The 27,647-nt window shown below is 46.6% G+C and overlaps 1 protein-coding gene across 7 annotated transcripts in view; it reads left to right on the top strand.

The window, feature by feature from the left end:
- Positions 1-27,647, top strand: part of eya1 (EYA transcriptional coactivator and phosphatase 1) — a 183,954-nt gene that overhangs the window by 66,053 nt on the left and 90,254 nt on the right. For 6 of the 7 annotated variants that reach the window (XM_078217104.1, XM_078217102.1, XM_078217101.1 and 3 more), the window contains one exon: positions 4,863-5,043. In XM_078217104.1, coding sequence (XP_078073230.1) covers positions 4,863-5,043 — 181 coding nt within the window. Of the gene's footprint in view, positions 1-4,862; positions 5,044-14,739; positions 14,749-27,647 lie in introns of all 7 variants that reach the window. The other variant, XM_078217105.1, reaches the window with a different exon arrangement.

Below are 27,647 nucleotides of genomic sequence, written 5' to 3'. Positions count from 1 at the left end.
AATCTAAGATGGTACTCTAAGTGCAGTGCTGAGGTAGTACTGCACTGTTGTAATGTCAGGGGCAATCTTACAAAAAAAATGTAAGTGCTGAATGAGCATGCAAACGGGAGAGAATCGCACCCATTTTTCAGGGTGAGGTAAAAATCCAATCTTACCACACTCTGAGCAGAAGATGATGCAAGATCTGTATCCCGCCAGCAGAGGGAGGGGGCAAGGCCTAAGCTTACCAAAAGCTGACAGTTCACAGCAGAGAGCACAATCGAGTGTGCACAGATCTCTCTGTTCTGTACACATCACTGGCCTTTGCGACTGACTGCCCCTCCACTCCCCCCACCCTGCTATCACTGGCCTTCACAGCCAATTTTCTCGGCCAATTCCCCCTTCCACGAGCCACTGTGCCAGGCTGGCAGAGCCAGGGTGCCAGGCTGGCACTACCAAAGGGGCACTGTCTCCGACCTCCTGGGGGGTCTCACTGGCCTCCAGTCCTACCGGCAACGCCATCATAACAGTCCCCGTTGATGGGGACCATACGTGATCCTCGCCAGCGAGGTTCTTCACCGGCGAGGCCCCTTAGGCAAGTGAGCCCGGACGATCGCATCCCGGGCTCACTTGTAATATTTAAGTTCTATTTAACATAGAACTGAAATATTGAGATCAGCCTCGCGCCCTTTTTGGGATATCCGGTGCTGGTACAATTACGAGAGGCAAGAAATCGGGCGTGAACCCGATTTTTTTTGCCTCTCTGGCAATCTTACTGGCTCGTCCCACCCATTGACCAGCAGGACAGGAAGATTAGATTGCCCTCGTCATCTTTTGGATGAGGTAATTAAACCAACTTCTGCCCCTTCAGTTGAATATAAAACATCTTATTGCAACATTTCAAAAAGAGTAGAGGAAGCATGGCTAATATTTAATTTTCAATCGACAGTTCTAAAATAGATTTTCCAGTCATTATCACAGTTCTGTTTGTGGAACATTGCTGTGCACAAATTGACTGCTGCTTTTCATGTCTTTAAAAAGTGACTACACTTCAAAAGTACTTCATTAGCTGTAACACACTTTGGAATGGGAAAAGTGCTAGACAAAAGGAAATTATTTTTATCTTCTAATATTATACAGAAGCATACAGTTAACTTTCACTTTGATGCTGACTTGTATCCATTTCGTCATTGATGCACCATTGATTCACGCAAAGACTAGATGTTGCGAAACAACAGGCTTTTATTAACAAAGAACAGAAGCACTCCCAAACCGATAGCTAATCCGAATTGAGGCAAAAGGGATGGAGAGCAGCCACCTTTATACCCCGAGGAGGGCGGAGCCCCGGATTGAGGCAGCAGGGGCGTGTCCAGGCATATCACATAACTATCACATAAACAGACAACTACAGTGGTTCACCACATTCACCCCCTGTTTAAAAAAGAGTTCGGCGGGGGCGAGGTGGTGGAACGACAGTCACAAGTTATTGATTCAAGTTACAAGTTCAGTCTCTCCGGGGGCTTGATCTGCCGCTGCGACTGCCGCGGTGTCAGCCGTGGTGCCGGTTCAGGAGGCCGCGGTAATGAGTCAGACGCCAGTCCATAACCGGTGAAGCTGTCCGTAGCGCCTTCAGACTGCCAGGTGTGTGGAGGCAGCTCCTGGGGCTCAGGCGTGCCGTACACGGGGGCTAAATGAGCGTGCTGCGACTCTGGTGCATCATGGACAACGTTGGGAGCTGGGGGTGAGGGGCCGTGGTACGTAGTACCTGCGGGGGTCAGATCGCGAATGGAGACCGTGTCCTCCCGCCCGTCGTGATACGCCACATAGGCGTATTGGGGGTTGGCATGGAGGAGCCGGATCGTTTCGACCAGGGGGTCCGATTTATGGGTCCGCACGTGCTTCTGGAGCAGGACAGGGCCAGGGGACGTCAGCCACGACGGTAGTGAGGTCACCAAGGAGGACTTCCTGGGGAAAACAAACATTCGTTCATGAGGGGTGGCATTGGTAGCCGTGCACAGTAGTGACCTAATTGAGTGTAGCGCATCAGGGAGGACCTCTTGCCAGCGGGAGACTGGAAGGTCCTTAGACCGGAGAGCTAATAAAACGGCCTTCCAGACTGTCGCATTCTCCCTCTCCATCTGTCCGTTCCCCCTGGGGTTGTAGCTGGTGGTCTTACTCGAGGCTATGCTTTTGGAGAGTAGGTACTGGCGCAGTTCGTCACTCATAAAAGAGGAACCCCGGTCACTATGAATATAGCTGGGGAAACCAAACAGGGTGAAGAGGTTGTGCAGGGCCCTGACAACCGTGGCCGAGGTCATATCCGGGCAGGGAACAGCAAAGGGGAACAGCGAATACTCATCAACGACGTTGAGGAAGTATACGTTGCAGTCAGAGGAGGGGAGGGGGCCTTTGAAGTCAACGCTCAGGCGTTCGAAAGGGCAGGTGGCTTTGATGAGGTGCGCTCTGTCTGGCCGGTAGAAGTGCGGCTTACACTCCACGCAGACTTGGCAGTGCCTGGTTACAGACCTGACTTCCTCGATGGAATCTGGCAGGTTCCGGGCCTTGATGAAATGGAAGAACCTGGTAACCCCCGGGTGGCAGAGGTCATCGTGGAGAGTCTGTAACCAGTCTAGGTTTGCGCTGGCACAGGTCCCCCGGGACAGGGCATCTGGGGGCTCATTGAGCTTCCCAGGCCGGTATAAAATGTCGTAGTTGTAGGTGGAGAGCTCGGTCCTCCACCTCAAAATCTTATCGTTCTTGATTTTGCCCTGCTGTGCGTTACTGAACATAAAGGCAACGGACCGTTGGTCCGTGAGCAGAGTGAACCGTTTGCCAGCTAAGTAGTGGCGGCACCCGCGGATCGCACACGGTCGATGGTGTCAAAGGCAGACCCTCCCGTGGATCACACGCGGCGCTGCTGGGCCTGGGGGCCGATTTTGCCCTGCAAACTTTCAGGTAATGACCCTTCTTACCGCAGCCAGAGCAGATCACGTCTTTCGCCAGGCAGCGTTGTTGTGGGTGCTTCTCCAGGCCGCAGAAGTAGCACCTCGGGCCTCCGGGGACTGCCGCAGTGGTCAGTTCGGCATCGGGGCGTGGCGTAGGTTTGCGGCCCTCCCGGGTACAGAGATGGCTGCGGTCGCGGTGTCCACGGTGCGCCCTCGCGGTCGGGGGTGTAGGCCTTGAGGTTCCGGAAAGCCACCTCCAGCGAGCCGGCAAGCTCCACAGTTTTCTTCAGGTCCAGCCCACCTTGTTCCAGCAGGCGCTGCCGGATATAGGTCGACCTGATGCCCGCGACAAAGGCATCGCTGATCAGGTCGTCGGCGTTTTGGGCGGCTGAAACAGCCTTGCAGATGCAGGCTCTGCCGAGTGCACGCAGTTCGCGCAGGAATTGCTCAGTTGATTCCCCGGGCTGCTGTCTGTGAGTGGCCAGCAGATGTCTGGCATAGACCTCATTTGGCTGCCGGTTGTACTGGCTCTTGAAGAGATCGATTGCCTCCTGGTAAGTTTCTGCGTCTCCGATCAGCGCGAAGACGTGAGCGCTGACGCGGGCGTGGAGCACGTGTAGTTTGTCAATGTCGGTTACGACGACGGAGGAGGAGGAGGCGATGAAGGTCTCAAAACAGCGCAGCCAGTGATCGAAAGAGTCAGAGGCCCCAACTGCCTGCGGATCCAAGTCCAATTTGTCAGGTTTCAGGAGTTGCTCCATCTCAAAACTTTTGTTAATAAAATTGATGCACCATTGATTTACGCAAAGACTAGATGTTGCAAAACAACAGGCTTTTATTAACAAAGAACAGAAGCACTCCCAAACCAATAGCTAATCCTAACTGAGGCAAAAGGGGTGGAGAGCAGCCACCTTTATACCCCAAGGAGGGCGGAGCCCCGGATTGAGGCAGCAGGGGTGTGTCCAGGCATATCACATAACTATCACATAAACAGACAACTACAGTGGTTCACCACAGTCATCCCCTCCATCAACCTCACAACTATCACCAATGTTTTCAACTGCCTATTCAATATTAATATCTGAGTAAGCTAAAATTTAAACAAGTGTAATGTTTGCAAAATCGAAGTCACCCTTCTGCTACTCCAGTTTCATCTAATACTTTCTTCTCAGCCTCAGGTGGGGAATATTGCAGAACTGTTTAACCCCAGTTTAACCTTTATTCATTGACCCAGTTTGTCACCCAGGCCATTTTCTGTCACCTGCACAACATTGCTTGCCTCCTTAATCTACCTTTTTATCACCCATGGCTGGACTTTCTCAATGTTATCATTGCCAGCCTTCCTACCTCCACAATTCATAAACTACACTTCATTAAGAGTGCAAATAGCCTGCATCCTTATCCACACCAAGGTCCACAATTCCATCGCTCTGTCCTCCCGAAAGTCCATTGATTTTCCATTTGTCTAATCAACAGCTGTAAGATTCTCAGGCTCACTTTGAATGTCCCCATAATCCGTTTTCATCGCTTTACAATTCTGTATAAGTGCACCCGCTGGTCCTTCAGCATTAGTTTACTTCTTATTCCCCTTTTCTCTGCTCCAGAATTTCTCAACCATTCTTTCAGTCATTTTGTTCTGCCCTCTGAAACTCCCTCCCTCGGCATCTTGCTTTGTCATATATGTATTTCGAAATCCTCCTCAATATCTTTCTCTTTGACCATGCTTTGCCACCAAGTGACATTGCTCTTTTCTGCCTCCATGTAATGGTCACTCATTATCCATTGCCCTACAAAGCGTGGAACATCGCTCTGCATGGAATGTCCATGATAGAATTGTGTTATTATTATTGATGTATCATTATGAAAAACAAAATTATTTCAGTACAAAGGTAAGAATATTTAAAAAGAATCTAAATATGTTTATCTTATTTTTTCTAGGAATATTCTTATGCAGGCTTTGGCCAGGGACAATATGCACAGTATTATAACAATTCTCCATACCCTTCCCCTTATATGACAAGTAACAACAGCAGTCCAACAACTCCTTCGACCACCACAACATACCAGCTGCAAGATATACCAACTGTCACCAGCCAAGCTGTTTTGGATTCTGCTACAGGTAATAAAAGTACACACCTTTTACTTGATATTGAATTTTATGGATTGAAATAATAACAAACTGTGCATCAACTTCAGGAAGGAAATAACATACCCAAGGATTTAGATGGTGAATCGAAGAGTGAATCTCAAAGGACCTGAATTTTTTGGAGACTGGATGCAACTGTGGAAATTCTTGCTGTAGGGGGTAGGAATTTGGTGCAGAACCTGGATTTGCTGGGTTCTACCCTGTTTAAAATGATTTGAAAATTACACTGGTAGTGATGATGAAGGGGACAAGTGCCTATCCCATAACCTGTTTGGTAGGAAAATCTTCTGGCTGTAATGTTGCTTTATATTTTTGGAAAGAACAGTTCTTCCATTAATCTGAAGTTTTTAGTTTCCAATTCAAGACCTCCTGGACATCTTTGCCTGGAGAATTTGGGATAATAGCTGCCAAGTTGCAAAATGGCATTCCTAATGGAATTCCATTGTACATTCAAAGCATGTTGGAGAATGAGCAAGTGCGTGCATGGTGTGCACAATGAGTAAGGTAGCACCTAAGAAAAATCAGACCCTCCTGTTGATACCTACCAATAGGATAGATTGACCTAAATATTTGGAGTTAAGTCTAACAAGGCGGTGGTGAAATCACACAGCCCTAGTGGAATTCTGTCAACTGTTGTAACTGGACTTACAATCCAGATTATCTTATTTCAAGGTGACATGACTTCTGCTGCATAAGTGAGCCTATTTTTAGTACTACTATGCTATTGAGTTGCAGGATTTCCCAAGGTCCTTGGTGCAATTTGACTCTGTATGCCATGACAGACGATCTTTATCATTTCATAAACAGAAAGTAGTGAGGGCATGGAATTCCCTGCCTGCAGCAGTAGTGGACTCGTCAACATTAAGAGTATTAAAATGGTTATTGGATAAACATATGGATGATATTGGAATAGTGTAGATTAGAGGGGCTTTAGATTGGTTTCACTGGTCGGCGCAGCATCGAGGGCCGAAGGGCCTGTACTGCGCTGTAATGTTCTATGAAAGGGATTCCACTTCCTGAATATTCAACTGATATGTGATGAAAGGCAATTATTTCCTCACATGTTGTCAGTTGCCATGACATATGTGCCATCTGACAGTTGTTTTGAAATGAAGCATACGTTAGGACGACTCATTGGAGATAAACGCTACTCTCTTCCCCAGTAGCCCATCCCTGTATCCAGCATCATCTATGCAGCAGAAGAGACATAATGATTCCCACATAAGAAAAACAACTGGAATAAAGCTATCAACAGACAAGCTAAAAAGAAGATTCAGCTGTCTAGAGAGGTCAGAGAGCTGGAGAGTCTTTCGTATGTGGTAGCCTGCCATGTCTTCCACAACTTTGCTATCCAGAAATGTTTAAAGATTGACATGTCAAAGGATAAATAGAGAGAGGCAGATGGTGACATCATGATATCAACCACAGAAAGAGGAAACAGCAGCAATTCAGCAATTATTCCGGGCACCATCACGGAAGCACAAACCACTGTTTGTCAAGGTATCTTTTCCTTCATAGAGGAATCACTATCTTGACCTACTAGCCTTTTACTTAGTTCCTCCATTCCTCCTTGTTTGTAACAATGATTGGTCAACTCAAAGTCACACTTCAGTCACAATATTAATCATTTTAGTCAATTAAATAACTAATGTGATATTTGCAAGGACAACTATCCCACTTGAATTAGAAAGAGATACAAGATCTGTGCAAGAACATACTTCATGAAAGCATTCATATTTTCAAAACTCAAGAGTGAGATCATCAGATACCGTACAAATCCATCAAAATGCTGACTTGGATGTGTTCAAGAGATCAATGGGTTAAGACCTCCATGATTTTCCACTGTCTAAAACCTGTAATCAATGCTGGCATCTTGGATATCCTGACACACAGGTCATGCAATCAAGTGACCAGATTTTCCTGAAGTTAATAGAAATCCATCTCAAATTGTGCTGCAGAGAATGGCATTGAAATCCACCACAATTACCATCCAACTGACATACATCTGCTGCAAAATTGCAGTGTCTCTAACCTGTGTCCGATGTGAGCATCAGTGAGCATCCTTCATTTCACATCAGGGCTCTGAGATCTTTGTCCACATTCTCTCCTGGCAGGATTGATATTTTCCTTGCCTTCACTCAGGAATATCAGCCTCCATTTTAACCAATTCAGTCCCATAATGCCCTTTCTACAGATTGCAGATGTCTTGAGTCATAATCCCTACCTCTGAGTCGGAAGCTCCGGTTTCAAGTCCCATTCTAGGACTTGGATGGTCATGGAAAGTGTTTTCATAACATGGCCAAACAGGTTGATCATTTACCTGCACATCATTCCAATACACCTATGGCAGGTAGTATGAGTGAGAGAATCTCCTGGTCAACCAGAAGCTGCAGAAGGCAATGGCATACCACTGCAATACCTTGCCAAGCATAACCATGGCCCAACACATGGAAGTCCATGGCTACCAACGCCTTTTCAGGACATGGTACCGGAAGAGATAGAGTGAGTGTGTCCTTTACATCTTCTGCCTATAGTTCCTGAGTATGCACAGTTAGCAAGATACTGAGCCATTGCATGCATATATTTGTAAATCTTCTACACACTCCTCCAAGTATGTAATATGCAGTGGTGCCAGGTAAGGTGATCTTTCCATCTGTTAACATATATATCAAAGCAAAGAATAGTAATATTGGCACCAGAAATCTGTCTATGGCATGCCTGTGCAATGTGTAGCCAAGGAGACCTAAATGTTATTGAATCCCAATGAAGCCCTGAAGCGAACTAACACAGTTCTTCCTTTCACAAGAGGATCACTTAGAAGAAGTGATTGGAACCAGTGATTGATTATGTGTCGACTGTGATGAGTATTCAATTAGTTTTGGTTCCAATTTGGCAGGAGCCCACCATAACATAGCAACAGATGGTATTTGATTAATAGCATATGATTAGGTATGATTATTTAACATCTGTGGTTTGTCCTTTTAAGAAATGCTTCAACTATGACCGTCTTTATTGTCTGATTCATCCTACTGTATTGCTGACACCAGTTCTATTCCCCTCAATGTCACACACACCCTCTTTCTAGGAACATAAGAACAGAAGTAAACCATTTAGCTCCTTGAGCCTGTTTCACCATTTAACTAAATCATGGCTGAACTATAACATAACTCCATATACCTGACATAATTTTCCCATCAAGATGCATGCTGAGACTTCTTTTCAAGGTGAATTTATGGCACAAATAACCAAATGGGAATATAGGAAAGTACAGGACAAAAAAAGAGACTTTGGCTCTCAGTCCCTGGATAAAGCTCTTTACAGCTGCCTCTCAAGTTTACTTTCAAATTCCCAGCTTCCTCTCCTCAAGCCCTTCACCCAATGCAATACCACAACTGGGATTGAACTGATCAGCTGTTCCCTCATCTCTGACATAAACACCTTTACTCCTTCCACATTACTCAGTGTCTCTCTCTTCCCTCCCAATTTTCTCCTTTACTCATTTAAATCTGAGGGTTAGCAATGGAATACACCTAGTAACTTATCTTTCATTCATTGCTAAATCTGGCCCATTTAAGCACTACCATGTTTCCCTTCCCTCTCCTTAGTTAAATTTATTTTACTACTTCAGGATTATCATCGAATCATAGAAAGTTTACAACACGGGAAGAGGCCACTTGATTCAACCTATCTGCATTGGTTGAAAAACTAGTCACTCAGACTAATCCCACTTTCTTGCATTTGGTCCTTGGCCACAGGTTATGGCACTTAAGGTGCACATCTAGATATCTCTAGATATCTTTTAAATTAGTTGAGGGTTTCTGCCTCAACTACCCTTTCAGGCAGTGAGTTCCAGTCTTGACCATCAGCTGAGTAAAAAAATACTTTCCCATTTACCCGCTAATCTTTGTACCAATCACTTTAAATCTCTGACTGCTCAGCTAGGGAAAATATACCCTTCCTACCCACTCTGTCTAGGCCCATCACAATTATGTACATCACGATCAAATCTCCTCTCAGCGTCCTCTGTTCCAAATAGAATAACCACAGCCTATCCAATCTTTCCTCATTGTTGCAGTTTTCCAGTCCTGGCAACACCCACATAAATCTCCTCTGTGCCCTCTCTAGTCCAATTACATCCCTTAATTACTGAGGTAATAGTTGTGGTCTGACGAATGATTAATACTGTTCCAGTAGGACATCCCTGCTCTTATGTTCCATATGTCAGCTAATAAAGGAAAGGATTCAATTTGCCTTCTTAACCAGCTTATCGACCTATCCTGCTACCTTCAAGGACCTATGGAAATTCACTCCAAGGTCCCTCACTTCCTTGACACCTCCCATTAATTGTATATTCATTGACCTTGTTTGACCTCCTGTTATATATTTTTGTGGTTGCATGGTTACTTTAAGAGCAAATCACATGACTTGATCATGAGGCCATTGGGGTATTTCACTGGTTTTTGCCTTAGTTTCATTTTCCACTCTGTACTGGCAGCAGCTCCTCAATAAACCTTGTTGTTCTTATTTGAATCTACGTGTGCAAACCACATCTTGTATGCAGCTGTAACCAATTTGAGATTTCGAGCAACTCTTTATGGCATGCAGACTATCTTGGCAGATGTTTCTATCTGTGAAAACTCCAGGCACGTAATGCAGTTCTATTGACATTCACAATTGTCACCAACTTCCTAGTCAGTCTACATGTCTGTGGTTTTGGGGTCTTGAACTGTCAAAACAAGGATGCTCACTTTTGCAATAGCTGAAATTTAAAATCTACCTGTTTTCCAGCTTTTCCTTCAAACACCTCAACTGTGGTCTCTCAAAGAAAAAAGCATATTTTTGGCAAGGCAGTGTCCTAGTGGTATTGTCACTGGACTAGTAATCCTGGACAAGATCTGGGGACCGGGGTTCAAATCTCACCATGGCGGATGGTGAAATTTGAATTCAATAAAAATTTGGAATTTAAAAGTCTAATGATGACCATAAAACCATTGTCAATTGCCTTAAAACCCCATCTGGTTCACTCATGTTCTTTAGGAAAGAAAATCTGCCACCTTTACCTGGTCTGGCTTACATGTGACTCCAGATCCACAGCAGTGTGGTTGACCTCTAAATGCCCTCTGAAATGGAATGCAGTTTACCACCACTTCCTGAAGAGCAACTCTTGATGGGCAATAAATGCTGGTCCAGTCAGTGACACCCACATCCCACTGATGAATAAAAATAATTTTAAGATAATGGCTGGACTACTACATCAAATCCGTTTTCATGCACAATCCCTTATTGTTTAATTATCTTACAATTATAAAATCTAGTGATCTGCTTTGAATTATGACTGAGAAAGTGTCTTGCAGGGGTTGGGGGAGGGGGTAAAGAATTCAAAAGATACACAAGCATTTGAGTGAAGACATTTCTCCATCCAAAATGGTCAACCTCTTAATCTGAGACTGCATCCTCTAGTTTAAGGCTCCCCAGCCAAATCATATGAGAACCGCACTCTCCCGCAGACTTTGAGGCAAGTGACAATTTTGTTTATCGTTAAAAAGAATAAGGACCCACAAATCTGCAGCTCATACAGACCGATCTCATTGCTGAATGTGGATCTCAAACTGATCTCTAAGATTCTGGCCATTCGCTTGGAGGACATTCTGTCCTCTATCATCTCGCCTGACCAGACAGGGTCAATTAAAACTCGAATATTCGGCAGCTGTTTAATATTATGTATGCGCCTGCCACCTCCAAGCTACCAGAGATGTTAATCTCACTGGACGCTGAAAATGCGTTTGATCAGGTGGAATGGGATTATTTATTTTATGCTCGCGGGAGGTTTGGGTTCAGCCCAAAACTCATCTCCTGGATCAAAATACTGAACTCCGCCCCTCTAGCCTCGGTCCGGACAAACGATGTGCATTCAGCTTTTTTCCCTTTGTCCCAGGGCACTAGGCAAGGATGCCCCCCTCTCCCTTCTGTTATTTGCCATTGCTATTGAACCTCTTGCTGTGGCTTTTTGCAACAGCAAATGAGTGGTGGGGATTGGTCGGGAGGGAATCGAGTGGAGATTATCACTGTATGCGGACGACCTACTGTTGTAGGTCGGTGATCCGTCCAACTCGATTCCCGAACTCTAGAGAGATTTGGTCATATTTCGGGATACAAGGTTAACTTGAATAAGAGTGAGCTCCTTCCTTTGAATGTAGTGCCTCGTAGCGTCCCGCTCCACACCCTGCCTTTCAAGATTGTCATTAGGCAGTTTACTTACTTGGGGGTGCAAGTGACTAGCAAATTTAGTGGGTTCTTTGGAGCTAACTTTGCTCCACTCATGGTGCGGACGGAACAGGACCTCAAACGTTGGTCCATCCTCCCATTATTGTTAGCGGGCCGTATCAATGGGATGAAGATAAACATACTACCTACGTTTTTATATCTCTTTCAGTACATCCCGGTGTTCATCCCCAAATCCTTTTTTCACAGACTTGATCGGCTCATTTCAAGCTTTGTCTGGAATAGGAAAAACCCATGAATGCAGAGGACAGTCTTGCAAAGCCCTAAACGGGAGGGGGGTATGGGATTGCCCAATTTTCTATTTTATTATTGGGCAGCCAATATGAGAGCGGTAGTGTGTTGGGTGCAGAGAGAGAGGCAACAGGAGGTTTCTTGTTGGCTGCAGTTAGAATCTTCCTCCTGTGCTCCATCTTCCATGGCTGCCTTGATGTATTCCCCAGTAAATTTTCCCTCCTCCCAGTATACTAGGCGTGCACTTGTCAAGTCAACTCTTAGAATTTGGACGCAATTTAGATGCCACTTCGGGTTTCAGGCCTGGTCACTGGCCTCCCCAGTGTCGGCTAACCATTTATTTCCTCCATCTGTTTTGGATGGTGCCTTCAACATATGGGTCAAGCACGGGATCAGAACATTCCGGGACTTGTATGTGGAAGCGTGTTTACGTCATTCCAGTAGGTGGTGGATAAGTTTGTTTTACCTGCGATGCACTTTTTCAGATATTTGCATAGGGCCGACCCCCAATTTCCGACACTCCCACCTCATGCCTCCATTGACATCTTCTTAGTGCCTTTATTGCTATGCGTGGTATCATTTCTGTTCTTTATTCTCAAATTCTGTCCCAACAAAACTCTCTATCAGTGGTTAAATCTTTATGGGAACGATATCTGGGGGAGGAGTTCTCGGAGGAGGATTGGGACATAGTGCTGCATCGAGTACACTCCTCCTCAATATGTGTCAAGCTGGGTGTGATACAATGTAAACTCCTTCACAGAGCATATTTAACTAGGGTTAGATTCTCTAGAATGTACCCAGGCATAAGCCCCATTTGTGAACTGTGCTGGCAAGCTCTCACCACCCTCTTACATATGTTTTTGGCTTGTCCATCACTGTATAACTACTGGAGATCGATATTTGAGACGATTGTGGCAATGCTAGATCGGGACATAAGTGCATCGACCCAGGCTGCCCTGTTTGGGGTCGTGCCTTTAAATCCGCCACTGCCGCAATTCCAAGTGGATTTTGTAGCTTACACTACATTCCTGGCAAGACGACTAATCCTGTCTAGGTGAAAATCAGGTGCCCCCGATGCATTCACAGTGGGTGAAGGAGGTGGTAGATACCATTAAGCTGGAGAAGATGAGGTGCACGCTATATGGGTCCACTGCTAGGTTTTGTAAGACCTGGCAACCATTTATAGCGCATGTTGGGACGTTGCAGTTGGAGCCAGGTGAGTCGATACCGGAGGGCCCCGGGTGCTCCCACAGAACCCCCCTCCCCCTCCCGATTGGTGGATGCACCCTGGCCCTTTACCTGAGTACACCTGCCCACCCTACTGAGGTGTGGGGACCAACACGAGAACTTTTCTCTTACTCTCTCTCTTCTCTCTCCTTCGCTGTCTCTCTTTCTTTTCTCTGCTCGCTAGTTTATAGCTTGGGCTGTTTAGGTGCTCAGTTGGTTCTCCAACGGCGTTCCTCTGCCTTTTTGCTTTATATTATTACCATCATTACTGGTGCAATTAGATGGGAGTTGGGCAGGGTGGGTGCCAGGGGTACCAGGGGCTTGTCCCCTGGCCACAAGGAGCCCTGTGCCCAGTTGTGTTGGAATGTACACGTGAGCACTGTGTGGATCTGTGTTTGTTTGCTATGTAAAATGTAAGAACATTTTCAATAAACATATTAAAAAAAAGACTCCCCAGCTAGAGGAAACATCCCTCCAGCATTAATGCCTTCAAGACCTTTGCATGTTTCAATGAGAATACTTCTCATTCTTCCAAATTAGAAGGAATATAGGCCTAGCTCAAGCAAGTTCTCCTTATAGGCCAATCTCCTCATTCCAGAAATCAGTCAAGTGGATCTTAATTGCGCTCCCTCTAAGGCAAGTGTATCCTTCTTTAAGTAAAGGGGCCAAGACAGTACACTGAACTCCAAGTGTGGTCTCACAAACCCCATACACCAAAGCTACTTTACTGTTTTACACCAATTCCTTTAGAATAAAAGCTAACAGATCATTTGCTTATATAATTGTTTGCTGTACTTGGTGTTAACTTTCTGTGATTTGTATACCAGAACACCCAGATTCTCTTGAATACCAACATTTAGCCAACACTCAGTATCTTTAAATCTGCTTTTCTATTTTTCCTACCAAAATTGTTAATTTCACACTTCCCCACATTGTATTATATTTGCATGTTCTTACCCACTCAGTTAACCTGTCTACATCCCCAGGCAACCTGTTTGCATCCCCCTCACAGTTTACATTTTCATTGTTCACCAAAGAAACTTGTGTTTCTTTGAGAGCTCACAGCAGTCGTATGAGACATGCATAATTCGGGCAAACAGATTGCACACTACAACTTCATATCACCACTATTAAACTTGCAGAAATTCAATAGAAAAACTATATCCTGTGGAAAGGTGGTTTGTGTCTGTTTTTTAGGACCACTAAACTCTGCAGAGGAAGTAAAAATCATGCAAAATTTACCAAATTTCAAATTCAATCAAAAAGAATAGGCATGGAATCTCTTAGTTGTCAGAAACCTGGCCGTACAACTTTTGAAGCAGGAGCAGTCAGGTGGCTTAAAGTCTCATCTTAGCTCTGCTGTAATTTATAAAGTTGTTTCATATTTTGCTTGATTATTTGCATTATGCCTCTGAATTAAGTGTAAACTTGTACTTCACCAAACACTGTGGGAGCGATCTTACCAAACGAATTCTAAGTTCAGGACTGGCGGGAAAATGGGAGAGTTTCTCACCTGTTTTTTGGGTGAATTCAAATCACGAATTTTATACACTTAGTGCATGGAAAATTAGGCTAAACCATTCCTTGCTTTTAGGGGAAGGGGCGGGGCATAAATCACCAGCCAGCTTACTGTAACAGCAAAGGGAGCTATTGCACCTGTGCAGACTGTGGCTGCACATGCGCAATTGTAACAGCAAAGGCCTGACAGGTCTGAGACAGAGACCTGTCAGGCCTCTGCTGCTGCAGCCAGCCTCAATGAGCACTACACCCCCTCCCCCCCCCCCCCAGGCCAGCTATCATGGAGACCCACGGCCGATCACGAGCTCCACATCTCCCAGAAGTATCACGACCCAGACCGATCACGCCCCCTCCCTCGCCCTTACCCACTGATCACAACTGCAGAGTGGTTACCCCTCCCTACCCGATCAGACCGCCCTGGTCCAGCCTCACTCCTTTAAGGCCCTGCTCCTTCAGACGCTGCCCCGGCACTGCCCAGTGGGTAATGCCAAGGTGCCTGGTGGGTGATGCCATGGTGCCAGGTGGATGATGCCAAGGTGCCAGGCTGGCACTGTCCAAAAGGCAATTGCCCTCAATCTTTCCGTGGGGCCTTAATGGCCTCTGGTTCTACCAGCGAGGCCTTCACGACTGTTCCCTATTTGTGGGGACCAGGTGTTTTCCTCGCCGGTCAGAACCTCTCCCGGCGAGGCCACAAAGGCAAGTGAGCCCGGACGATTGCATATTCAGGCTTTCGCCAGAAATGGGCGAGAGACTGATCGCACCAAATCGCCTGTAAGATCACGAGAGGTGAACCTAATTTCTTGGCGCACTCATGATTTTACCGGTTTGCGTTGCCCATTGGTGGGTGGAGCGGGCCGGTAAAAATGCGGCCTGTGTTTCTTTAAATGTATCTGTTCATGGGATGTGAGCATCGCTAGCTAGGCTAACATTTGTTACCCATTCCTAATTGCTCTTGAGAAGGTTGTGGTGAACTACCTTCTTGAACTGCTGCAGTGCATATGGTGCAGCTACACCCGCAGCACTATAGGAATGGGATTTCGGATTTTAACCCAATGAAAGTGGAGGAACAGCAATACAAGTCCAAGTCAGGATGGTGTGTGGCTTGGAGGGGAGCTTGCAGATCTGTTGCCCTTGTTCATCTAGGTGGTAGAGGTCACAGGTTTGGGAGGAATTGTCAAAGGAGGCTTGATGAGTTGCTACAGTGCATTTTATCAATGTTACACACTGTTGCCACTGTGCTCCAGTAAGGGAGGGAATGAATGTTAAGGGTGCTGGATGGGGAGCCAATCAAGTGGTTTGCTTTGTCCTGAGTGTTGGAGCTGCACTCATCCAGACAAATGGAGAATGACTTGTGTCTTGTAGATGCTGGACATGCTTGGGAAGTCAGGAGATGAAATTCTTATCTCAGAATTCCAACTTGTTCAGCTCTGTTTCTGGTCAACACTAATCCCTAGAGGGGTGTTAGTGGAGGATTCAGCAATGATAATGTCAAGGGGAGATTGTTAGATTCTCTCTTGTTGGAGATTATGTAAGAGCATTTAAAATGAATGAACTCAAAATGTTTGAAACAATATACAAAGGAGGCCACCTTGCAAAAAACGCTGAGTATATATTCGCTTTGTGTAGAAAAGCTTTCATGGGGAAAAAAAATGAATATGTGAGAACTATTGAGATCTGATAACCTTATAATTGTGAAATTTAACTAACCAGTGCAAATTTGAGCTGACAGCAATTAACTTCGCACCTTTAAAAGCAAGAAGTCTATTCACAGCTATAATAAACATATAAGTTAATTCCTAGACTAAGGGCATTGGTTAAGAACTATGAAGCCAAGATTCAGAAACTCTCGAGAAAAGTCTGTTTCAACAAGTGAAGTATTGAGGAAGAGAGCCTGTTGTGAAGGAATATTTGCTGAGATGCAATGCCTTCCCATTTAGTAATCATCAATTGAATGGATGTAATGTCAGACATTACACAGACCCACGAAATCCTGTTATTGTTACAAAATGCAACTAAATATAAACAAGGCCACATTCATCATGAACGCAAGAATGTGACAAAAGCTATATTGATAATGATAGCAAAGCAGGCAATAAATTGATTTAAAACAGTATTTGTTTCCTGTTCCTTCCATACGTAAAGGTGTAAATTTCTGGTCCCAACATGAGGGCCATGGGATTCATTCGCTAAATGTTTTGCACTCGCGTGTTTAAGAATGGCTAAGCCTTTACATCTATATGATCTTTCCAGGATTATATTTGATAAAAACTCCTGGCCTGCATTGGTCCTATTACTGGAAGCCCACTCACTGGAAAGGGAGCAGCAGATCTACAGCTCTTGAAGTAAAGGCGTGTGTGTGCGTGCGCGCGCGTGTGCGTGTCCCCACACAATGCAATCCAGAAAGTCCATAGCACAATAGTTACCCATGAAATGTTAGAAGGATGAAAACTACTTCTAACCCCAGAGTAACTATAATACACACCCTCACCCTGCCCCCAACCACCACCACCCAATCTTCCAACCCTTACCTCCCCTGAGCAACTGACCACCATAGCCCCTCCCCCCGCCCCCCAACCTCATCCACTTACTTTACACATTTGCGTTTCCCCTGGCTTCAAATGGCTGGGACCTTTTAAACTTACCTTGTTTACACAGCTAGTGCCATATAAAAGATGTGGCTTGATGTCCCCAACGTTGCTGCCCTGCACCAAAGGAGTTGGGAACCAGGCCAAGGTTGGACTTCTGGGCAAGAAATGTACAGCTCTAGACTAAGATAAATATTAAGGAGCAAAGTGGCAATCCTACTGTGTTTGCCGCTCCATGGAAGTTGTGTGTCTCCTTTCAATGGTGTAGATATCAGAGCTGCTTCTTCAGGATATAGGCAAAAGAAAGGTTGCCCTGTTTGACAAAGAAGAGCATGGTTTAAAAAGCTACTATTAGCGAGAGCAACTTAGAGCTATTAATGGACTGGATTTTCCGATCTCGGTGACATACTGACACCGGAACCATTTCCAGGTTCTGACTGCATTGGAGGTGAGCATGAGCTGTTGGTCAGTATTTTTAGGAGGCGACCAAGTGGTGGGTCACATCCGCAATATCCATCCTATGAAGGACAGCAGATGTGAGTAAGAGGTGAGACCTGGAATTGCCCAATTTGAGTGCCTATCAATTTTCAAATTTAAAGAATCAGAGGAAAGCAGTGCTGAGGGTGTAGTATACTAGAGAAGGGACATGGCAGTCCATTGTAGATGCCTCCCTGGATGTTGTGATGGGGGCAGTGTGACGCATGAAATATGTTGTTTTCCGATACTGGCAGGAGGAAACCTGTCAGACAAACAAAGGAAGCATGGCTGGAGATCTGCAAAAAAGTCAGAAGCCACCGCGTGATGAGAAGGACGTGGGCAAGGTGCTCTAGAAGATATGAAGTAAAGCCAAGCTGTCAGCCCTGACAATTGCACAAAGAAGGCACACTCTGTGTAGAAGGGCACCACTAAGCAATGAATAGGAATACTGTGGCGATCATTGCCCATTGCCAACCCTCACCTGAGGCAAATGATCAAAGCAATGGAAGGTTGAGGAGGGTTATGTAAATACTGGGTTGATGTAATGACAGGAGCATCACTTCAGATCGTGGATCAGGATGAGTAAATGGGATGGTTGATTGTAGTTGACTCCTCTAGTCCCGTATTGCAGGAGAAAGAGCACACAACATAGGAGAGCAGAGTCATCCAGGGGGTGGAATAAAAACAAAGTGTTGGAAAAACTCAGCAGGTCTGGGAGCATCTGTGGAGGGAGAAACAGTTAACAAGTCTAATCTGATATGTCTTTGAAACTGTAGAGAAGTAGGAATGTGATGGGTTTTATGCAGTTAAAAAAAGTTTGGGGAGGGGCAAATGGAGCAAAAGAGAAGGTCAGGGATAAGTTATAGAGTGGGAGAGATCAAGACACAAAGATGTCATGGAACACAGGCAAAAGCAGCGGTGGTACTGATAGGATTAAAGGTACAAAACTTGGTCAGAGTAATGTTAATAGCAGAATAAAGGTCAGCATCGTCTGAAAGCAGAATCATGGGAACAAGATACAGACTGGCACTGACGGAAATAAATTTCAAAATTAAGGACAGAGTTCATTCATGGTCTGAAATCTGTTGAAATCAAGGTTGAGTCCAGAAGATTGTAAGGTGCCTAAGCAGAAGATAAGGTGCTGTTCCTCTAGCTTACATAGGACGTCACTGGAACATTGCGGCAGGCCAAGGTCAGAGATGTGAACAAGATGGCGACTTGAAATAGCAAATGACAGAACATCATGGTCATTCTGGTGGACCGAGTGCAAGTCTTCCACAAAACAAAACCCAGGGGACCACATTGTGAGCAGCTAATACGGTATATTAAATTAAAAGAATTGCAAATAAATTGCTGCTTTCTCTGGAAGGAATGTGAGGAGAGAGGAGATAATGACACAAGTGTTATACCTCCTGCAATTGTATGGGAAGGGGATGAGGTGTTGGGGGTGATGAAGGAGTAGATCAGAGTGTCACAGAGGGAAAGGTACCCTTGGAACACTGACTGCAGAATGCGCGGTCCCTGCAGAATGCTGATGGGATGTGGATAAAAGTGCGGGAAATGGGTCGACTGTAGTTGAGGGCTCTGGTGTGGAATAGTCAAGATGACCATCCTAATGGTGATAGCGGAGGAGGCACTTGTCATTGTAAGGGTGGCAACAATGCAGGCAGTTGGAAATAAGGGATTAACGTCTGATGGTGAGAGGGGTGACAGTTTAATGAATTCTCCATCAGCTTTGGAACTGTTTCCAACTCTTGTGAAGGATTTTTCAGTGAAAGCCACTTAATGTGTTGAAAGCTATAGCACCAACTGAGACAACAGAGGTTGAGAAACTAATGTTTTCTCCTTTGCACAGTGCTCATGATGGAGGAAGTGCATCTGACTGGAGGCCATGTCAACTTCAGAGAGCAACTCACACTCTGAGGAACCACCATCACAGCAGTCAATTGCACCATCTACCAGCACAGTTACATACACCTCAATGGGGCCTCAAGCAATTTTAGAATGAGTGGCACAAGATGAGCAGCATAGTACACATGAGCAGGAGCAGATAATGGAGGCAGAAAGCTCAGGGGGCAGTCTCCATCAGTGTGCAGCTTCAGTTATGCTTACCTGATCAGAACTAAAGAGACTCTGGAGTCATGTACAAAGTAGATGCTGGTTGAGCAGCAAAAGAAATGTGTGGACGTCTGGAAGAGATTCGTGGGCAGTGCAGTTCCTTACGATGAAAGTGGTGGAGCCCATTCATGAGATCGGACTGCATTGACACAGGCATATGAATGCACAAGCTCCTTCATTGAAAGGGTGGTCAACTTCATGGAAACTTGTAGTCTACAAAGGTAGTCCACTAAGTGAATGCAGGAGCATTGATCTGGCCTGAACAGAATGTATGATGCATCTTTAGTCTTGAGCAGTCAGTTGCATTGATGGTACAAGGGTACATGCCTAATCAGGTATTCTCTCTCACTCAGCTGATAAGAGCAGATGTGCAGATGGGCCATCAAAGAGCTGTGGGTACAAGGAATGATGAGGATCTGGCCCCCAACCAATGGACCCCATCTTCTGAAGCTGGCCCCTCTGCCTCTCTGACTGGGACACACAATAAGGCTCACTTTTTAAAGTTTAAAGCTTATTTATTAGTGTCACAAGTAGGCTTATTGTGGTGAACCATCGTTGGTTACCACTGTGGGGTTATTCTAATGTTGTTGGGCTAGGGTGTTCACACTGTGGGGTTGTTCTAATGTTGTTGTTGGGCTAGGGTGTTCACACTGTGGGGTTGTTATAATGTTGTTGTTGGGCTAGGGTGTTTACACTGTGGGATTAATATACCTGTGGTGGTTGCTGTTGTGGCACATCCCAGTCGGGCCCCGCCTCCTGGGAGAGGTATAAGACCCTCTGCTCGGGCGGGACCCCTCCAGTCTGGATGGTGTACTCGTGTTTAAATAGTTCCATTGTTAGACAATAAAAGCCTTCAATTACAGAAGCCTTGTGTCTCGTGCTCGATTGTCGTGCATCAATTTTATTGTCTAACACGAAACTCTCGACAGAAAGGAGAGTATGGAACAAATGCTAAAGCCAGAGCGTCTGACGCTGGATCCACGTGCGGTCGGCGCCTCTAACACCTTCGACCACTGGCTGAAGTGTTTCGAGGACTACCTGGCAGCCTCTGCAGCAGTCACCACGGATAACGACAGACTCCAGGTCCTCCATGCGAGGGTAAGCGACACTGTCTACCTCGCGATCTGTGCGGCCACCACTTACCCGAGGGCCCTCGAGCTTTTGAAAAAGCGCTACATGAGACCTCCCAACGAGATCCACGCTCGTTACCTCCTCGCTACACGACGTCGGCAGTCGGGCGAAACCATGGAGGATTACGCCAATGAGCTCTTGCAGCTTGCCAGGGGCTGCGACTGCAAAGCTGTGTCGGCTGAGCAGTACATGTACGACCTCGCCCAAGATGCGTTTGTGGCAGGGGTAGGGTCTTCGTACATCCGGCTCAAGCTGTTGGAGAAGGGGAATCTCAACCTGACCCAAGCTATGGAGATGGCTGAAATGCTGGAGGCGGCGTCGAAGAGTTTGGCCCTGTATCCGGAGGACCACGTGGAGACAACGTGGCAGGAGCAGTCACAAATCCCTCCTCGCCCCACGGGCCCGCGCGCCCATATCGACCCGACGACGGCGGCAGCCCCAGGCGGCCCGCGGTGCTATTTCTGCGGAGGAGCCAAGCGTCCACGGCAACAGTGTCCTGCTAAAGCGGTGGTCTGTAATCAATGCGGTAAAAAGGGGCACTACGCGAAGGTCTGCAGATCGAAGCCCAAGAACGGCAGTGCAGCCTGTGACCCTCCAGAACGGAGATCATCTCCATCGACGTCGCAGTACCCACGAGGTCCGTCCACGTGCGAGCCCAGGACGACGCCATTGTGGCTGGCGGAGTCGGAGGAGGATGACCACCAGGAGTCGCTACGCTTGGCGCCCTCAACCATGTGCGATTCATGGGGGCGGCCATCTTGGTCGACGACGACCAGGAGCGACCAGCAGGGGTCCTCAGCATCAACCTCGGCTGCCTGCAGTGACGTCCAAGGGCCAACGGTGGCGTCGATCACCCTGGACCAGGCTAAGCACCACAGGCTTGACTGTTCAATGATGAACATTAAGGTAAATGGTCGTACTGTTTATTGTCTGTTTGACAGCGGGAGCACTGAGAGCTTTATTCACCCTGACACTGCAAAGAGGTGTGGACTCCGGGTTCTACCTGCCAAACAGACAATTTCTATGGCATCACGGTCCCGGTCTGTACCGATCCAAGGACGTTGTGTGGTAACTCTGAAAGTGCAGGGCACAATTTACGAGCGATACAGGCTCCTTGTGTTGCCGCATCTTTGCGCGCCAATTCTCCTCGGACTAAACTTTATGGTCCACATGAAGAGTGTGATCCTACAGTACGGTGGGCCACTCCCTTCGCTGACAGTAGGGGATCAGCCGCAGCCTCCAAATTGTCCAAAGCGCCCCGCATGCAATCTTTCCACACTAAAGATCACCACACCCTCTTTATTTAAGAATCTGGTACCAGGCTGCAAGCCCATCGCTACTAAAAGTAGGCGTTACAGTGCTGAAGATCGGATCTTCATCAGATCTGAGGTTCAGCGGCTCCTCAAAGAAGGGATCATACAGCCCAGCGTTAGTCCGTGGAGAGCACAGGTCGTGGTGGTTAAGAGCGGGAACAAACCCCGGATGGTCATCGACTACAGTCAGACCATTAATCGATATACGCAGCTGGATGCGTATCCTCTCCCGCGCATATCTGATATGGTCAATCAGATTGCGCAGTACCGGGTGTTCTCCACCATAGACCTTACGTCCGCCTACCACCAACTCCCCATCCGCCCAGAGGACCGACATTACACGGCTTTTGAGGTGGATGGTCGTCTGAATCAGTTTCTTAGGGTTCCATTTGGTGTCACCAATGGGGTCTCGGTCTTCCAGCGTGCTATGGACCGAATGGTGGACCAGAACGGGCTGCGGGCTACCTTCCCGTACCTGGATAATGTCACCATCTGCGGCCATGATCAGCAGGACCATGACACAAATCTCCAGAACTTTTTGCGCACTGCATCTCGCCTGAATCTGACCTACAACAGGGAGAAGTGTGTATTCCGTACGCGCCGGTTAGCCATCCTGGGATACGTAGTGGAAAACTGGGTCATTGGCCCCGATCCCGACCGTATGCGCCCCCTTGCTGAACTTCCTTTGCCTGCTAGCGCAAAAGCACTGAGGAGATGCCTAGGCTTCTTCTCCTATTATGCGCAGTGGGTCCCCAACTACGCGGACAAAGCCCGTCCGCTTATTAAGTCCACGACTTTTCCACTCACGCCAGAGGCCCAATTGGCCTTCAAGGCATTGAAAAGCGACATTGCGAAAGCCACAATGCACGCGGTGGACGAATCCATCCCTTTTCAGGTGGAAAGTGATGCATCTGATTTCGCCCTGGCCGCCACACTAAACCAGGCAGGCAGGCCCGTCGCGTTTTTTTCCCGCACCCTTCAAGGTCCCGAAATTCGGCATTCAGCGGTGGAAAAGGAGGCCCAGGCTATTGTGGAGGCCGTCAGACACTGGCGCCATTACCTGGCGGGGAAGCGGTTCACCCTGATCACGGACCAGCGGTCCGTGGCGTTTATGTTCAATAATACGCAGAGGGGCAAGATCAAGAATGACAAGATCTTGCGGTGGAGAATTGAGCTCTCCACCTATAATTACGATATTATGTATCGTCCAGGGAAACTCAATGAGCCCTCGGATGCCCTCTCGCGCGGAACATGCGCTACTATGCAGGAGAACCGCTTGAACGCCCTCCATAATGACCTGTGCCATCCTGGGGTCACTCGGCTCTACCACTTCATCAAAGCCCGCAACCTGCCCTACTCGGTGGAGGATGTCAGGTCAGTAACAAGGAGCTGTCGGATTTGCGCGGAATGCAAACCGCACTTTTACCGACCTGACCGGGCACATTTGGTCAAGGCCACTCGCCCCTTCGAGAGGCTGAGTGTGGATTTTAAGGGCCCCCTTCCCTCAACAGACCGGAACGTGTACTTTCTTAACATCATAGACGAGTACTCCCGGTTCCCGTTTGTTGTCCCCTGTGCGGACACGTCGACTGCCACGGTGATCAAGGCATTCCGTGATCTTTTTACCCTGTTCGGGTACCCCTGCTATATACATAGCGACAGGGGCTCGTCGTTCATGAGTAACGACTTGAGGCAATTCCTGCTCTCATACGGGATTGCCTCTAGTAGAACCACGAGTTACAACCCTAGGGGCAACGGACAGGTGGAGAGAGAGAATGCTACAGTCTGGAAGGCTGTCCTATTGGCGCTGAAGTCCAAAGGCCTTCCAGTCTCCCATTGGCAGGAGGTCCTCCCAAATGCGCTTCACTCCATTCGCTCCCTCCTGTGTACGGCAACCAATGCTACTCCCCACGAGAGGATGTTCTCATTCCCTCGGAAGTCGTCCTCGGGGATATCTTTACCAGCCTGGTTGACGTACCCAGGACCCGTCCTTCTGCGGCGACATGTAAGGGCCCGCAAGTCCGACCCCTTGGTCAAACCGGTCCACCTCCTCCACGCCAACCCTCAGTATGCCTATGTGGCATATCCTGACGGGCGAGAGGACACAGTCTCGATCCGAGACCTGGCGCCCGCAGGGGACGTAGCAACTCCTGTCGCTCCCATACCCCCAGTCACGAATCCCCTATCTCTTATTTCTCCCCCGGACGTGGCGCGGTCAGCACCGGGACCAGTGCATAACAGTTATACTCCACTGTACAGCTTGCCTGAGACTCGGAGATCGGCGCCATCGCAGAAGGTACCGGGATCCCCTGCACTACCGCTTCATCAGGGTCAACCGGCCCATGAGTCCTCGAGGGGACAGCCGGACGCTGTTTTGGAGAGAACGCCACCGCAAGCACCTGCTCCGGTGTCACAGCCGGTATTGAGGAGGTCACAACGACGGTGCGGTCCTCCAGACCGTCTGGACTTGTAGATTTTTTTTGTATATATATAGTCTGTTTTCGCACCCCGCCGGCCTTTGTTCTCAAAGGAGGGGTGAATGTGGTGAACCATCGTTGGTTACCACTGTGGGGTTGTTCTAATGTTGTTGTTGGGCTAGGGTGTTTACACTGTGGGATTAATATACCTGTGGTGGTTGCTGTTGTGGCACATCCCAGTCGGGCCCCGCCTCCTGGGAGAGGTATAAGACCCTCTGCTCGGGCGGGACCCCTCCAGTCTGGAATGGTGTACTCGTGTTTAAATAGTTCCATTGTTAGACAATAAAAGCCTTCAATTACAGAAGCCTTGTGTCTCGTGCTCGATTGTCGTGCATCACTTATAGTAACACTGCAATGAAGTTACTGTGAAACTGCCCTAGTCGCCACACTCCAGCGCCTGTTCAGGTATACTGAGGGAGACTTTAGCATGGCCAATGCACCTAACCATCATGTCTTTCGGGACGAAACCGGAGCACCCGGAGGAAACCCACGCAGGCACGGGGAGAACATGCAGATTCCACACAGTGACCCAAGCCGGGAGTCGAACCCGGGTCCCTGGCACTGTGAGGCAGCAGTGCTAACCTCTGTGCCACGCCTCCATATTTGAGGCTGTTCTTGCGCAACTGTAGCTGGTGCAGTCTGTTGGGGCACCATCGCATGCACAGCAACCCCGAGGAAGTGCAATACAGGCATCTTAGCAATTGGGAGATCTTCTAGAGCTGTTTGCCTCCACATCTGTTCCAGCCCAGCTTTGAGTAAGTGATCCCCCATTATTTCCAATAGTGTCAGACACTAGAACCTCAGCTGCCAAACTTCCCTTGAGTCTTTGTGAAGAATAATTTCTCCAATATTCTCTCTCTCGATTACCGTTTCCTGGGGTTCAGCTCTGCTGCAAAAAAAGGCAGGTTAGTGAATGTGCAACAACTCCTGCTCACTGTTAAATCCTTTTACACAAAATTGTGTATGTTTGCTACTTCAGTCAAGGACTGGCCACTGTGCAGATGCTTGGATGGGGTGCTGACACAACATGTGGTCCATGATCTCTGATAAAATTTTGCTGCCTTACTTAATTGGCTATCAACTTTCTTCCTAACTATCTTTAACCATCAGCCCACCACTACCAGGCAGGGGGCCATACTCTGCACCATGCCAGGCAACTGAGCTGCAGTGCAAATTTGCTAGCTAACCTGTTTCTAACCCACCTTAGCCACCTTGACAAAACCTGGCCCATTCTGTCTGTAGCAGAAATCGAGTTTCTAAATGTAAAACCTTCCATTTACAGATTTGGCTTTGAAAACTAATACCCTCAGACAACACGCAAACAATGCAAAAGCTGTTGGAAACCTCCCGCTGCAGTTTCTGAGTTTAGTTATAGGATATTAGTTCATGTGTTTTCCCTTGCTTTCTTAGAGTAGTTTTACTTTTTTAAGGTCAACTTAAAAAGTCACCTCCTACATGACTTCATTCTTGGCTGTATAGTTAACTTATAATGACTTAGCATTCCAGAGTAGGTCTTGTAACAAGCTGTCCTTATATGTACAGAAAAGGTAAATGTCTTGCCATAGAAGGAGACCATTTGGCCCTTTGAGTCTGAGCCAGCTCTTTTAAAAAGCAATCCAGTTAATCTAAGTTCCCCCTCTTCCGTCTTATATCTACAATGTATTTCTCCTTCAATATTTATCCAATTCCCTTTTGAAGGTTATTACTGAACCTATATCCATCGCTCTATCAAACAGTACATTCCAAATCCTAACTACACATTGCACAAAAAATATTTCTTTCTGTCACCTCTGGTTCTTTTGGCGAATTACCTTAAATTGACATCATCTGGTTATTGAACCTTCCACCAAAAGAAAAAGTTTATTGTCACCAAACAGATTTAAAATGTGATTTGAAGATAAGAACTTCTGAAGAATATCTTGCATGACATCATGTATGCTGTTTTGGATCAGATCAAATTCAAACTGGTTTGTTGACATTCTGCAGATATTACCTGTTTCAACAGATTCTGCAAATCATCTCAATTACAAGATAAAAACCAGCATATAAAATGAATATTTCATAAAACCTTTCCAGCTAGCATTCTCAACAGTCTACACTTGGCATTTGATTTGATTTCATTTGATTTATTATTGTCACATGTATTAACATACAATGAAAAGTATTGTTTCTTGCACGCTATAGAGACAAAGCATACCGTTCATAGAGAAGGAACGAGAGAGTGCAGAATGTAGTGTTACAGTCATAGCTAGGGTGTAGAGAAAGATCAACTTAATGCAAGGTAAGTCCATTCAAAAGTCTGACAGCAGCAGGGAAGAAGCTGTTCTTGAATTGGTTGGTACGTGACCTCAGACTTTTGCATCTTTTTCAAGACGGAAGAAGGTGGAAGAGAGAATGTCCTGGGTGCGTGGCTGGTTGCTTTGCCGAAGCAGCGGAAAGTGTAACAGAGTCAATGGATGGAAGGCTGGTTTTCATGATGGATTGGGCTACATTCACGACCTTTTGTAGTTCCTTGCGGTCTTGGGCAGAGCAGGAGCCATACCAAGCTGTGATACACCAGAAAGAATGCTTTCTATGGTGCATCTGTAAAAGTTGGTGAGAGTCGTAGCTGACATGCCAAATTTCCTTAGTCTTCTGAGAAAGTAAGGGCGCTGGTGAGCTTCCTTAATTATAGTGTCGGCATGGGGGGACCAGGACAGGTTGTTGGTGGGCACCTAAAAACTTGAAGCTTGAAACTTGAAGATTTTTAAACGTATGCGCACACACACTTCACATGCATTCTTTCATCTTCTCAAAGGTTCATTGATCAACGCTATTGAGATATGAACATTGAAACTAACAACTTTTTTTGCAGGTAATATATGAATAGATAGAATAGTTTACAATAAATATTAATTGTTTTCATATAACTCTTTGTAACATGGAAAATTACAAAATAGGCCATGTCTGACTCTGCTAATGGGCTAAGTTCACTTTACCAACTTGGCCCTCCAACTAGCCAGCACTAATCTTTTCTAATATAGATTGTAGGAATTTAAACCTTGACCTGCAGTCTGTCATGGCTTTCTTCTGGCTGGAGAGAAAGTGAAATCCTTACCATTTCTTTCAGCTGGGAAAAAGGCCAAGATCTTGATCTTAATCTCCAATCTTCTTCCAACTCCCTGTCTGGGAATTAACACATTGAATTACTGTCCTTTTTGCTGTGGATCCTGTAATAT

The sequence above is a fragment of the Mustelus asterias genome, chromosome 7, assembly GCF_964213995.1.
Source record: "Mustelus asterias chromosome 7, sMusAst1.hap1.1, whole genome shotgun sequence".
In the NCBI taxonomy this organism is placed as follows: domain Eukaryota; kingdom Metazoa; phylum Chordata; class Chondrichthyes; order Carcharhiniformes; family Triakidae; genus Mustelus; species Mustelus asterias.
This window is presented reverse-complemented; position numbering and strand designations above follow the sequence as displayed.